This window comes from Halyomorpha halys, unplaced genomic scaffold (assembly GCF_000696795.3).
Source record: "Halyomorpha halys isolate HHAL.00 unplaced genomic scaffold, Hhal_1.1 Scaffold764.1, whole genome shotgun sequence".
Lineage (NCBI taxonomy): Eukaryota > Metazoa > Arthropoda > Insecta > Hemiptera > Pentatomidae > Halyomorpha > Halyomorpha halys.
This window is the reverse complement of record NW_027111457.1, coordinates 833,367-848,941: the sequence shown is the minus strand read 5'-3', so window position 1 is coordinate 848,941 and position 15,575 is coordinate 833,367. Positions and strand designations below refer to the sequence as shown.

The window sequence follows — 15,575 nt, the reverse complement described above, 5'->3', positions numbered from 1 at the left end:
CTCCAATTATCCCGATTTCCCAAAGGTAGTACGCCACCTACTGAACATAGAACTAGGTTCTCACGTCTTTGTCAAAATATTCCTGATCCTTTTTTTATATATACTGATGGATCAAAATCTGACGAATCTACAGCATCCTCTCTCATCACAAATAACTCAACCCATAAAATAAAACTGCATAAATTATACAGTGTATATACAGCTGAATTACATGCAATAGCCTCAGCACTCCACTTCTCCACGACAGTAACGAATACTAACATAGTTATCATTACCGACTCTTTAAGTTCACTAAAAGCCATGAAGATCATTTACCCGAAACACCCGGCGATCATAAAAATTCACAATTATATCAACATGCTCGAAAACTTGGAAAAAACTGTTCTCCTTACATGGGTCCCGGGTCACATGGGGATCACTGGAAATGAACTGGCGGACATTGCAGCTAAACAAGCACTTGCTCTTCCAGGTCAGGGCACGGCCATTCTGACACCAAAAGAAATACGTCTTCCAATGAAAAATGAGATATCATCTAGTTGGCAAGCCATGTGGGATGAAAGCCCGCCAAGCACATTAAAAACTATCGAAAAAACCACTAAACCATGGACCACATCAAACCGTTCCAATCGCTGGGAGGAGGTAGCTATTGCCAGATTGAGAATAGGTCATACGAGATTAACTCATAGATATCTGATCAGTAAGCAGCCACCGCCAAAATGTCAATACTGCAACAGTGTACTTACGATCAGTCACATATTTGAGAAATGTCATTTTTATTCTGCGAACTTGAGTAGATTGGGAGTAGGACCGAGTATATCGCATGCTCTGAATGATGACCAAAAGAACGTGGAAATGGTCTTAGTTTTCTTAAAAAGGAATGGCCTGTTCTGGTCTGAATTAGACTTCAAGGGAGGCGACATCCATCAGTGACGAGATTATCCTTAAAGAGATGCCGTCTATAAGTCCTTGTTACTATAAATTGGTCTTTATCACGATATAAAACCACTCTGTCTTACCAAAAAATATGACCTGTCTTTAGTCACTCAAAAGTGAATTCATAATCAATCTCACGCTCATGGAGCTGGTGATAGAACCAACTATACAACTCCTTTTCCTTTATACAGTTTTTTGTCATCCACATATCTTATTTCTTGTAGGATTCCGGATGCCGGAGTAGAACAAGAGCTATGAAATCTTCAAGAGATATGAAAATGATATGCTGGTCATTCCAATAATTCTATCCAGAACCCCATGCCAAATGCCAATGGTAGTTTTGTATTCTGATTTTGCCTTTCACCGTTTAGTTGTTAATAAAATCTGTAGATGTGTTTCATTAATCTTGTTATTTTCTCTGCGCCGAGCTACCACTGTATATCTTCTTATTTTGTTAGCACAAACTGCTAACTTTTGCTTCAATTTATCAGCATAAAATCTGAGGATTCCAATTAGTTCCTTTTTACTTATAATCTTACCAAGACGGAGAACCACAATCTCGTCTATTATTCTTTTTTTGAAGCTGTAGTTGGATCTCGGATATAGTTTTTTATTACTCCTATTTACCTAAGTATAACAGTTATTTTCTTTTCCAGGCTTCTTCTCCAAGGTGTTAAGCTATTCGAATCATTTTTATGCGCCTTCTACAACACCTCCTTTTCTAGATGAGCTAACACAGTTTCAGTTGATACGTGAATTACATATGGTTTTAATGAACTTAGTTTTTCAAGAATGGTGATAGCTATGACAGTTAAGTAAAAACTATGACTAATTTCCAACTTTTTGTTCTATATAATATAGGTGGCAGCATTGGTTATCTCTTCCATAGGAATGCCATTCCATTTTATATGTTCTGCGAATAATGCGTGTTCTAAATTTGTTTCCAATTCAGCTTCCTGATTAACTTGTCCATGAAGCATAATTCTATCTGCAGGTACAGCTTCATAAGCTATCTCTGATGATTCTCTCTCATTTGTACCTTCTGAATTACCACATGATTCTCCGATAATTCGCCTTCTAATGTCGTCTTTAATTATTTGAAAGTCTTCTTGGTTAAGGAATTGCCCCATACTAATTACCCTTATCTGGCCCGCTAGCCTTTGGACTGTGACGATAATTTCTGGGTAAATTTTCTAGACAGTATCTTTGGATTCTTTTTAGTTATCATGTTCTACTTCTAGGTTTTAGCCAAGCAATTAGCTGAGATGACCGCCTTATACACTTCCTCTTGCTGCAAAAGTTAGCAATTTATGCTAACTAAATACGAAGATATACAGTGGTAGTGTTCGCAGAGAAACTAACTCATGAAAGAAATCTACAGATTTTATAAGCAACTGAGCGGTAAAAGGCAAAATCAGAATACAAAACTACTGTCGGCATCTAAAATGGAGCTCTGGAAAGAATTATAGGAATGACCAGCATATCATGATGGGAATGCTAACTGGCTGCCTGAAGTAAAGGATGAACTTGAAACAATACCCTTGATGCTTCCACTGTTGGGTTTGGTGGGAATTGCTTGAAGGTTGCAAGCAACTCCATATGAGTCACATATTTTATTATTATTTTTTTATTTTCCGCTCTAAGGCAGTAAAGCCAAGATCTTGTTTTCTTTGTTATTCTGAAGGGATTCTTTATTTATTATTGTTATCATTATTTCTGAAACTAATAAAATCAAAATAGATTTGACTTATATTACTTAAATATGTTTCAAATGTTAATAATACCTATTTTGTGAAATGATGGAACGGTCGTTAGTTCATGTACTGTGATTAGTTTTGGACTAAGACGTTCTTTTTATATTGTTAAAATAGCAATCATACGACCTCTATGCATGGTAAACCTCGGAAAAAAATTCTCATCTCGTTTTTTTTTTTTTTTTTTCCTTACCTCCTGGAACAAAGAAATAAGCATTTACAAATATATACAATAGAAAAATGATATGTACATATACCGTCTATTTCATTTTCTTGTTTTGCCGGGATGGCACATCTCGTTTTTCCTCTAAAAGACTAATCCCTATTAAGTTAGGTCAGGTTCAATTAAATCCTAATTTTGAAACATTTCTTTTTCAGATTAGATTAAATGAAATGTACAAAAGAAGCGAAATAAATAGTTTTCGTCAAACAAGGAAGTAAATTGTAAAAAATAAACTGTTTTTTTATTTAAGAATTATTAGTGGAAGTATTGACTTAAGTTTTTGGTGCCCTATCGGTGCCAGTGTTTGACTAAAATACTCACTACTCGTTACTTAGTATACTTTTTCTCCACCTCTTCTTCATGGATAAGCTAGTGTTTTTTTTTTAGTATTTCTATTTTAACAGTTGTGACCTCCAGGCATCCTGTTTTTTATTCAAGACTGAATGCCTATAAATTCCTCAAGTTTAACTGACAGTGTATACGAGAACACATTGGACTATAACGACAATCTTAATATCTTAGGCTTTCATTCGCTTGGAACGTTAAAAAATATAGCAAATATGAGAAAAATCTAAATAATGGAAAAACAAAATAAAATTTATAGTTGTTTTGAAGAATTTATTTCTACGAGTGGGACTAGTGATGAAACGTTTATGAAACGCTGATGAAACTCAGAACAGAAAAAGATTACATAAGCAAAGAAGAAGAGCCAGAAATGGGTAGTAAATCAAAATTTAATAAAAATTACACACCTTTCAGCGCAATATTTAAAATAATTATCTAATAGCTACGGTGACTTAGTTGAGAAGAACTTACCATGACGATCTTGGAAATAGGACCGTTCTTGAAAATATAAATGAAGCTTAAAAAATGTTTTGCATGAGAGAAGAATTTACAAATCGGTTTCTGCGTATTTAGTACAGATTGCTATAAACAATTTCCCATGGTCCAAGGACTTTATTTTCGTTTTTCGCACTCGATCGCAAGTTATTTGTACTTATCATTATTTAGTTAGTTATTACCAGTAATCTCTGTCATTGGACTATCACTTCAAAAATAACTCTGAAATCGTAAATCTGGTTGGTCCTGTAATAATCCAAGAGCCCTAGATGATAAAAAAAGAAGTTATTCCTAGCTTTATTAAACTGAATTAAACACATGAATAACTACGGTAGTAACATAAGCTTTAAAACTGATATATAAATATATTAGTAGTATATGAATATATTGATTTTTTGATATTTGGAAAAAATGTTGTTTTATGAATAACTTTGCCTCGGAAACTATTGAACGTAACATCTCTATTAGGGTCCATCTTTTAGAACATTTATTTTATTTTTATTTTAACTGTTACACGTATTTTCGTATTTTTAGTTGTTTTAAAGTTATAGAGCTCCAAATGAAAAATTAATTTGTTGTAATGTTTTGATACAGCCGTCATTTCTCATTTAATCCAACTGTGGTTGTCAGAGTCATTAATTTTGATTAGTATCTTCATACATAGTTTTCATTAAAGTAATTAAACATAGGAATTAAATAATTTATTTGTCTTCCTCCAGGCTTATTAACTGTAAAGCTCGTAAATTGAAATAAATAGCAAACATCATGAAGCTATAGCCTTCATGATATTTGCTACTCATGGCCTTCGATGGTATTAAAATAGGCAATCTAAGCAAGACTGACTATAGGTTGGTTGGTGACTAATTGAAGAGTAGAATTTCATAACCACCCCTAATACATTTTCTAGTTTTTTTTTTATATCACACATGATTTATTTGGTAAGAATCCCTTTAATATTGCTTTCATCTAGTACAAACGTTCTAAGGAAGAAAATTATGTTTAAATGAAACAGCATAACCACTGGATTTTTAATCAACTACTACGAAGGACAATCAGTTGTAACAATGAAGTAAGTAAAAAAAAAAAAAAATTAGGGCCAAAATGTAAGTTTTTTTGTCATGTAACTTTTTCGATCGTATTTAAATGCATTTTATTATTTATACACCCAGTAAAGCCTTATATGCAGTAAATTATATTTTTAGTTTATTTTCGTCGTTACATGAAAAGAATAATTAAGTAGAGGAAAGTTGGCTTGAGTGTGTGTGGATATTTGGTGTGGAAATTTGTACGATTTTTCTTATTAATCTAAATATTTGTGTGTTTCCATGGCTATTACCAGTTCTCTATTTCTTGAAAGTTAATTAACAAAGGTAATTAACTATCCGACTTAGTGTGGAATTCCAAATTATTATTTTTAAAAAAAGTCTACTATTATTATTAGTATTTTTTTACGAGAAATGTACCGTGTAGGAAGACATACGTGTATTAAAAAAATTAGAACGCCGTCCTGGTGCGTTTCGCTTCAAATCAAGCTCTAGTTAAGACAAGAGTTAGCTGTTTATTTTCAGATAACCTATATTTTAAAATATAATGAGGGTATTATTGCCGCTGTGAATATTAAATAAACCTCTGCTGAAACAAGCCAGGATCATATTAGGGGTAAATCAAAGTAGTATGGTAATTAAAAGTCGTTTGATGCACGGACCGCACCCGATTTTTCCGTTGTAAAATCAGTTAAAAATAGAAATAATTGTTTCTAAATACGTCAATGGGGATGAATATTCAGACAGCAGCTAAAAACAAATTTGATTATAAAAAAACAATCCGTCCCTAATTGACACAATGAAAACCGATAACAATAACTTTACAATTTTAGTTTATAAATGTTTCCTTTGACCATAACTTCCCTATCCTCTAAAAAATTCTTTAACCTTGCGTTCTAAAGATAGGTGAGTATTTTTTGCCGAATCGTTAATTCACATAAGGTCACATTTAATGAGGTATTGTTAGTCGGTTTCACTTATTAATAATAAGTCCTTTTGACTAACTACTAAGCGAATAAAGCTTTTAGTTTTTTATAAAGACAAGCCAAAAAAAAAAAAGTACAAATGAAAATAATTTATGGAATTCATTTTTGTTCTAAATGCTGATCCAACATGTATCGCTTGTTTATCTCAAAAAATTTTGGCAGATTCTTTTTTTTTTCTCTAGTATACACCTAACGAATATTTGAAGAGCTGTTATATATGCTGCTATGATTTTACTAAACACTTAAAAATTAAATTATAGTTTTATTTCGCAACAACAACGTATCATAATTATATAATTTTATGAATAAATAATTAAAATCTATTTGTTTTTTCTGTATTCATATTTTAATTTTGTGAGTTTTTTTTAAATATCTAAGGACTATTAATTTTATTTTATTTGCTACTGTTCATAATTATATTTCTACTACTTTTATCATGCTACTGTTTTTTCATATTTTTTCTTTATTAAAATTATAGAGATATCAATTGTTAGTTATTCAAAATAAATTATAATATTTCCTGAGATAGTTGTTTTCCTTAAGCTTGACATGTTGCATAAGTTCAATGCAAATTAGTAATAAAACAATTTTCGAAAACTATTTACTTTTTTACATACAGCAGTATATACAAACATCGGTTTTAAAGGCGTTCGTAAACACGAACGTAATTATTGATTTTTAAAATTTTCTTCAATGCAATAGATTCTTTTTTTTCTGTTTATTGTCTGTTGTTTTTGTTTTTACTTTGAATCCGGTCGAGTTCTCTGTAACTTCTACTGTTGATTGATAGATATTACAATCTGCCACAGATATATATATATATATATATATATATATATATATATTACACAGTTGTGGGCAATAGGTAATAGTGATGAATGATCTCATACACACTAAAATAAAAAAAACAAATATAATAAAAAAAATAAATAAAAAATAAAATAAAAAAACTCTCTGAAAATACTTTTACTGTATGTCTATAGGTTTATAGTCGTAAACTCCTAAAATATTACCAGTAGTGTACCTATGTAGATTAGTAAAATTTAAAGGATTAAATTCATTTCTGCATATACAAGTATTTGTTTAGAAGTACAACATATCATAGAGTTTCAAGTAAATCTTTACTGACTAGGGTGTTGATGCACCTGCTGTGTAAGATGCACTGCAGTACATTTAGATTTTTACTTAGAAACCCATTTACAATGAATAGATTTCATTTTTTATTTTTGTTTCTGTACACTCCCATCAATATTAAGTTTTCTGTTAATACTGTATTTTTTCTCCACCCATCTGAACCATTCAGCTTACGTTGTCCATTGTAAGCCTCACGAGGCTTATGAGCTTGTTAGGGATCTTAAAATGCTTTAGAGCATCATACAATTCTTCCCTATTCACGCTATCATAAGCTGCTCTAAAATCGATGAAGAGGTGGTGAGTTTTATCTTGAATTCCCTTCCTCGCTCGAAAATCGTCCTGTTGTCGGCCGAGCGCCCTCTCCGCGCAGAGCAGAAAACACCACTCTGACTTTGAATTCCGTCAAAAAAGCCCTGACGAAGCCTTGCAACGTTGGCTTAAATAAAAATAGAACAAAAATATTACTATTTGAGTTTACTTTGACCGCACCCGGCTTATATTCCATTTACTCGGAGAGGATGTTTGGCAGAATTTTTTATCCGGCAGAGATCGGAGGAATTCCCCTCAATAAAGGGATTTGGCCAGGGAGATGCCTTAGCCTGTCTTCTCTTTGATCTTGCACTCGAGAAGGCAGTAAGAGATTCTGGGATACAGACCAATGGCAAGATCTTTAATAGTACAGCTCCTTGCTTACGCGGATGGTATAGATATCGCAGGACGTTCCTTGCAGGCTGCTTTCCTTGCAGGTGGGTTCTGCGAAAAGACTAGGCTTGGAAGTCTATGTGGAAAAAACAAAATATATGGTTTCGGGAGAGGTGCAAGGCCTGCAGAGGAGGTTGCCTTCGAGAATACCAATTCGAGAAGAATAATGTTTTTGTGTATCTTGGCTCATTGATAATCCAAGAAAACGCACCTAATTAAGAAATTCAGAATCATAGCAGCAAATCAATGTTATTATTCTACGGCAAGAAAATCGAAGCTTTGTATTTTTAAAACGATAGTGTGCCCAGTCTTGCTGTATGGATGTGAGACTTGGACAACCTCCCGGGCTTGTTAACAGGAACTCCTGGTATTTAAAAGAAGAATCCTTAGACGTATATATGCTGGTGTTCTCATCAGAGGAGAGTGGAAAAGGAGGAAAACAGGAGCTGTACACTTTGTTTAAGGAGTCCAATATAGTTCGAGTGATGAAAATTGCAAGACTGAGAAAGGTAGGACACGTCGTTATGATGGGCAGTGAAGATCCACCAAGACAATTGCTGATGGAGTCACTCCATGGTATCAGAAGAGGAAGACCATAGCTGCGATGGGCTGATGGTGTTGCTGCTGATGCAACAAATATGCTTGGGCTTCGGAATTGGATGGCAGCTACAAGGGACCGAGACATTTGGCAGAAGCTACTGGAGGAGGTCAGGATTCACACAGACTTGTAGAGCCACGCTGGTAGTAGCAATACAGTATTTTTAACGCAATGAATTCTTTTAGTGCTGAATTGGAAGTTTGTTAAATGGAATACAAAGTAGTTTATAATGATTATTTCACAGGGAACAGTAGTTTTCATGATATTTGCCAAAATAAAATGTCAAAATGTAATGTTTTTTTTTTTTTTTGGAAAAAACAAATATGGGTTTTGAAAAACTGTATCTCAAGCATTATTGAACGTAAATAATTCTATTAGGGCTCAACTTGAAGTACGTTAAATTCAATACTAATTGGTTTATAATGTTATTTCAGCTACTAGTTTTATTCTGGGAGTTGTTGTTGTTGGTTGGGGATTTTGGGCGTAAAACCTTAAGGTCATCAACGCCCACGCTTCTCACTTTATAATTCTATTTCAAGATTTGAAATAATTTAATTGCTAAATAAGTTTGAATAATTAATTATTTTAGATTTTTTAAATACATATGACAAACTTTTGGGTTTAGATCTTATTCAAAAGATTATTCCTTTTTAAGAAAATTAAAACCATTTCTATGTTTTTTTTTGGTCATCATTCAGGGCATCTGAAACACTCGGTCCCACTCCCAATCTACGTAAGTTCATGCAATAGAAATGACATTCCTCAAATATATGAATGACTGTAAGTACACTGTTGCAGTATTGACATTTTGGCGGTGGTTGCTTATTGATCAGGCATGCATGAGTTAAATTCGCATGACCTATTCTCAATCTGACTATAGCCACCTCCTCCCTGCGATTGGAACGGTTTGATGTGGTCCGTACTCTGGGAGTTATTGGCGATAAACCTAAAAATATGCAAAAGTCATTTTGAAAAAATCGCCATGCTAGGCCTACGGATCCCCAGAGAGTGGTAAGCTTTTTTACGTTCCTCTTTTTCATAATTTTTACATCAGAACGTACTTAATTTACGCTTACTTCCAGGTACATTAAGATTTAAAACTATTTGTTAACTGGACTTCTATGGCTACTCACGTATAACAGGCCTCCCAGTGCAGTCCACTTCCTGAGGATAAAGGCAGGGATAGCCTCCAGCTTCCGGAGAGAAAACGAGGCCGTCCGGACAGAGCGCGGGTTGTGGAGTGCCGTTGATACAGTCCGTGTAAGCGTCGCACTGTTGCGGGTCTGCCACTCTGCTCGTGCACTGGCTCCGTGCCTCATCTGAAATTTTCAGCTTATCTATTAAAATATTATCCCTTAAATTAACGATATATTATGTTAGTCATGCACTCATAAAGTTCGTAACCAATAAGGTTATTTCGTGATGTACTTTTTACATACACACTACCGATCCTTTTATCTGAATAATGATTCAGGCAGATGCTGTAGAATTTTTGTTTGAACACTGTTGAAATAAGTAGCATATGCATATTTTGTGGGGCCGCCCGTAGCTCAATGGTTAAGATACAGCCGATTTGATGTCTATTGGCGGTGACCCGCAACCATGGTTAGGCAATATATGACTTCAATGGGAGTCTTGACTGAAAAAAATTAGTGTGTCTGAAATTCTGACCATGTGAGTGAAAGAATTAAAATTACTCTGTCTGAAAAATTAAAATGGAAGTGAAAATTATCATAGGTTGTTTTGACTGTTCGGTAAAGTGGATGTAGATTCAGTAAAACTCATTTAATATCAAACTTCCCCGATCCTTCGTAGAACCTCGGAATTAAAAAAGATGTGAGATGTGAATGTGGTTTATGGAGAAAAAAGTAAATTAATTGGTACTGAATTACTAGTGGAAAACATCAGGTAGGACCCAAAACAGGTAATATCACGAGAAATATAGTTTGGGGAAATTTGAAAACTTGACATCATTTCTTTTAAAAAATATCTGACCGGTTCAAGGAAAAAGTGATTTTAGCAGACCAAATGACAGATCTAGCTTCACAAAAACAACTTTTCTCTCTGCTTCTATTTAATACACTATTCATTCGTCATGTAACATGTAAAGAAATCAAGAAAGTTAAAATAAATCGATACGCCATGTTAAAATAGATAGCATTTTCATAATCTGCATATCCAAAAACCCAAAAATTGGCCCCTATGTATTAAAAATTAAAATAAATCGAGGCTCCTCCGAGGCTGCTGATAGTATTAAGAGGAGCCATAAACCGTTTTTATAACCTTAAAACATAAGTGGAATGAAGTGATGGCTCATGCTAGTACAGCTTACCAGTTCTTTTAAAGCAGAGAATGAGCTCACTTATGAATTATCGTCAGAACTAACCAAAATCGGCATCAGTAGTGAAGGTAAGATCTTCTTACGCAATGTCAGCTAATTGCAACCACTTAAGCACACGAAAAAGTATTTTTTGAAACACCAATATTTTGAAAACGGCCTATCTGATTTAATCTTACGTTGTACAGAAGAAGGTTAGTGTTAGTATGATCTGGTATAAATTTTATCAAATTTCAATCCCTGTTTTCAGTTCCATTTGTGAAAAAGTAAATTTTTAATTCCATAATTGCAAAATTAATACTATGTCCCAAAACTAATAGATATAGATTTTTTAAAACATATTTTTTCGAAATCAGCAGCATCGAAAATGGCAATCAAATAATTTTATCCAGGTCTGTCATATGGCCCACTGTGAGAAGGTGGATTTCTAGGAATTAAGTACAAGTAAGGTTAATCATTCAAGTTTTGGGGGAAATAAATGTTTGTTACGCGACTATTACCCATGTAAAATAAAAAATAAAACAAGAATCTTATTATTTTCTGAAACAGAAAAATTATAAAATATATTTTCCGATTATCGGTTATCAATGTCTATGAAACATGACCTCATATTGTTTGATAGTTATGTCTGCTCAGAATTCCGTTAGGACATACATTTTTATTTTATAATTATTTTGATTTTACATGAATAAAATATAACATGTTTTTATAGAGAAAAACCAGATATTAAAGTATATTAGTTTCAGTCAGTCAATTACATTCAAAGGACTGATTTACCTTTGGCATTGGGTTAAATAACACACAAACGCACTTTTTGTTGATTAAATACCATTACACAAAAAATAAAAAAAAATTATAATGGACATCATCTTTATGAGATAGCTAGTATCACTAATTTCCCCTGCTTATTCAGCATGCATTAATATTTTTAATTGTTTTTTTCCTTTAGGTGCAAACATATACTCCAGCGAATTATTTATAATTGATGGACAGATAATTATATATAATTGGAATTCTCAGCCCGAGCATTAATTTATTTAAAATCGATACAGCGAAGATGATTCCTTCGTTTTTATTTATAGGCTTTTAGCTTGCAACACACCTTTGTCGTCATCAGCAGTGGCTGTGAATAGCCTAAGGCAGTACAGCTATCTTGATATGAGGTGCATATAAATTAGAATGTTTACTTTTATTAACAATTGTTTACGTCTCAATTATGAGTGCTACAAAGTCTCAAACGTAATTCAGTAATTATGTAGTTATGATTGAATATTAAAAAAATATATATTGTTTTCATTTTTACGAACCGGAAAACTGGAATGAAGTTGATTTTCACCGGTTATTAAATCAGACAACAGACAAACGACTATATCCATTAGTATTCTCTACTCATCGCCTTCTGAACATTGTCTTTGTTCAGCGCCTATAAGTACTTTGAAAATACTGGTTATACTACAGATGATCAACTTACTCTCGTTTGATTGAGGTGGTCAATATTTATTTCGTAGGTCCGCCGAACTGAGTCAACTCACTTGAATGCAAATCGGTGCACATATGTTAGTATAACTGATGAGTTAAAAGATATCTGAAAACAAAATATCGAAAACTATAGAAAAAAGATATCTGGGCAGCAGAGCTCTATCACTATGGTCGTATTTTTCTCTCTGGTTTGTCTATAGAACCGATAAATATATATTTTTTTAAATCATTTATGTATTGTTATTTACAACTGTATAAAATATATACAACAAGTAAATTTGCTGTAGGTGAGATAGTGACATGATACAAACATGTAGAGAATATACCCATTGATAGAACTCCAATAACATTTCTAGAGGAGAAGATCCCGAGGCCATCTTCTTTTCAGACGCTTAGAAGGATTATTAGGTACTGAAGGAGAAGCCAGGTTAGAAACAAGTGGATTTGGGTGGTTGGGAAGTTTTCCATGGAAGGAATGCTATCTGGTTTTGGCCAAATCGGCAACATATGGGACATTGAGGTCATGATGGATGACTTGATTTGTGACAAAGTAAGGAGCATTAAGAATTTTACGAAGGATTTTGGACTGTAAGGATTGGATTCGGGAGGAATTTGATGGTTTAGTGGAGCCCCAAAGCTCAACTCCGTATGTCCAGATAGGCCTTATAATAGTCATGTAGATCAGTCTTTTGTAATGGATTGACAATTTAGACCGTTTGTCTAGTAAATGTAATAGTCGAAATCGACGAGCAGTTTCCTGTCTTTTCAGTCTTATATTCCATGTCAGTCGTTTGTCGAGATGTAGTCCTAAGTAACAGATCTGTTCGACAGGAATAAGTCGGCTATTATTAAAGGATACTGTAGGGCAAGAGGTCATGGGTTTACGACGATGGGTAAATTTGATTTGGTGGGATTTATTGGAATTCATTTTAATCCTCCAATTTTGGCACCATTCTTCAAGGGTGGTGATGTGGGATTGGAGGATTTGGGATACAATATAAGGATCATTGTTCACTGACAATAGAGATGTATCATCGCCATACGTTGTGAGGATAGTGTTAGGATGGGTTGGGGTGGTAGCTGTGAAAACTGTACAAAGGATAGGACCAAGTATACTACCCTAAGGTACACCAGCTGACTGACGGAAATATTGATTTTAATTTTTCATTTACAAGAAAAGATTTATCTTAGAAACCACGAGAATAAAATGACATAGGACGTATAGAAAAAAATGTTGATATCTTTAAAAGCCACAAAATTTCAATCCTCGAACTCCATTGAGAGGGGCTGTAGAGGTGCGTAAGACCTTAAAAATGAAAAAAATTGGAATGAGAGAGCGTGGAGGAAAAACGTCGAGACCACAAAAGGCACTTCTCTGACACCAACTAAGTTCACACTCATTTTCAACCCTCTACTCAATTTTAAAAGGTGTGAAAGGCCGCTAAATCCGGAAGACCACGAAAAAATGGTTGATATTGGATGAATAAGTTGAGACATAAAAAAAGTAATTAAATAAAAACTTCAACGCCAAATAATCTTACTAAAAAAAAAAATTAAATTAAAATCTGTACCACTACAACCCATTAAGGGTCAGGAGTTTAATACTTTGTAAAGAAGTACTGTTACTGGACGAACGGTTGTGCAAGGAGGTGATTTAGTCAGAATCACGCTCGACCGCCAATTTTTTACCCAATTAAAGAGGCAGGGTGGACTCCAGGCTACAGTGTTTCAATTCAAAGTACAATTTTCTGCCCAGGCTGATTCGAACTCGGGTCCTTAGAAATCTTACTCAAGAACCCTCTAAGTCACTTTGGAGGCGATATCGAGGTAATCAAAACCTTAAAAATCGGTAAAACAAATATTCGGATATTACAAAACAATGACAGTAATTAACTCTATTTTTAAGGTATTGTTCCATATAGAAAAAATAATATTGGCATATGCTCTATCTTTTAAGGATATTATAATTTATAAAGCTCACATAATTCTGAAATTTCTAAACGGATGGGTTCTAATAAAAAATCATACTGGCTACTTTTTTATCTGACGCATCCTGAACATGTCTGTCATCAAAAACTGCAAACAAAATTGTATACGGTTTTCGAAAATATGCGTGGGAACGGCGTGGACAATAAAATAATCTAAAGAACAAAATCTTGTCAGAATTCAATTTTTCATTAAAATCTGTTCTCATAATTGAAATTTCATCATCATGACAGCTATTTTAGTCTCTTTGGCCCTTCGAAGTAACGCTAATAATGACGACGGATTCTCATGTAAAGAATGTAAACATGTATCATATGTGTGGTGTGAACATGTAAAATGGTACAGTATTATAAATATACATCAGACATCTCCGAAATCATTGAAACTGTGTTTAGGTGTAATGAAATGGACATATAATTTGTCCCATCCACACTGACGACCTTCGGTATACTTCAAATACCTATTATTTTGTGCTAAAATACAGCAATAATCATTATTTGAATTATATAGATTTAATTAAAATTGGAATATAAATTTTTCGACTTGATATTTCGATTATAATTCAATAATCCAGTAGAGAACCTTACAATAACATGTTATTAAGGTATTCCTGAAATACTACTTTAGAACCTAAAGAACTGAGTAGAATAAAGGCTGTAATTTATTCCGAAGAGCTGTATAGATGAACTTTCAGTACCCTAACATTATACGGTTAGCTTCGTTGAGCTATACACCAAGATCGCTTGGGCAATCAGTTTCACTGTCCATATGATTATACAATTTCTTGATAAATTGCTATATTTGACAGCTTTAGTATTCTGACATCTTGACATCAGTTTTGAAATACTGCGTTTGTATATATGGTGTTATCTATATATGTTAAGATGGCCGTTATCTTTATTAAAAATACAATTTTATTGTTTTGGGGAAATATATTTCCATTTAGAAAAAATCTATGAGTACCTATCTATTAGGTGCGTATCTAGAGTATCTATTAAATATGTTAAAATTACAGAGAATTTATTTTCTAAAATTTTCACGGTTATGTTACAAGTTTAAATACTGAACAGAATTACACTATTATGAGATTAGTAATATTCCGGAAGATCATAATTTTTGCTTTAGTTTCATAAAAAATATATATTAAAATTAGAGGAGTCATCACATATTGTGCTGCATTATGAATGTGATTGAAATTCTACCAATGAGGCTACAGAACGTACTGAATACACTTCTAAAAATACGGAGATCTGGCAAAAAAAAAACAAACACAAATCTGGAATATTTCTTGCATTGGTACTTTATGGAGCTTATTCTGAATCATATAACCTAGAAAATTAAAAAAAAAAAATAAATTAGGTCTTTTTTTAGTTAGATTTAGGAACATACTACTAGGTTCCCTTTATATGTTTTCGGAGGTACGAAAAATGAAAATGCTATCGATTTTGAAAATTGTTTACAATGATACTCTCTACATAAGTACATTACAAACACAACTCTCTCTCTCTCTCTCTCTCTCTCTCTCTCTCTCTCTCTCTCTCTCTCTCTCTCTCTCTCTC

The 15,575-nt window shown here is 33.4% G+C and overlaps 1 protein-coding gene across 1 annotated transcript in view; it reads right to left on the bottom strand.

Moving 5' to 3' along the window:
- LOC106685980 (protein obstructor-E) overlaps positions 1 to 15,575 on the bottom strand; it is a 26,193-nt gene that overhangs the window by 6,988 nt on the left and 3,630 nt on the right. Inside the window, exon 2 of the mRNA XM_014429039.3 lies at positions 9,347 to 9,532. Within this exon, the coding sequence (XP_014284525.1) occupies positions 9,347 to 9,532 (186 nt within the window). The remainder of the gene's footprint in view (positions 1 to 9,346; positions 9,533 to 15,575) is intronic.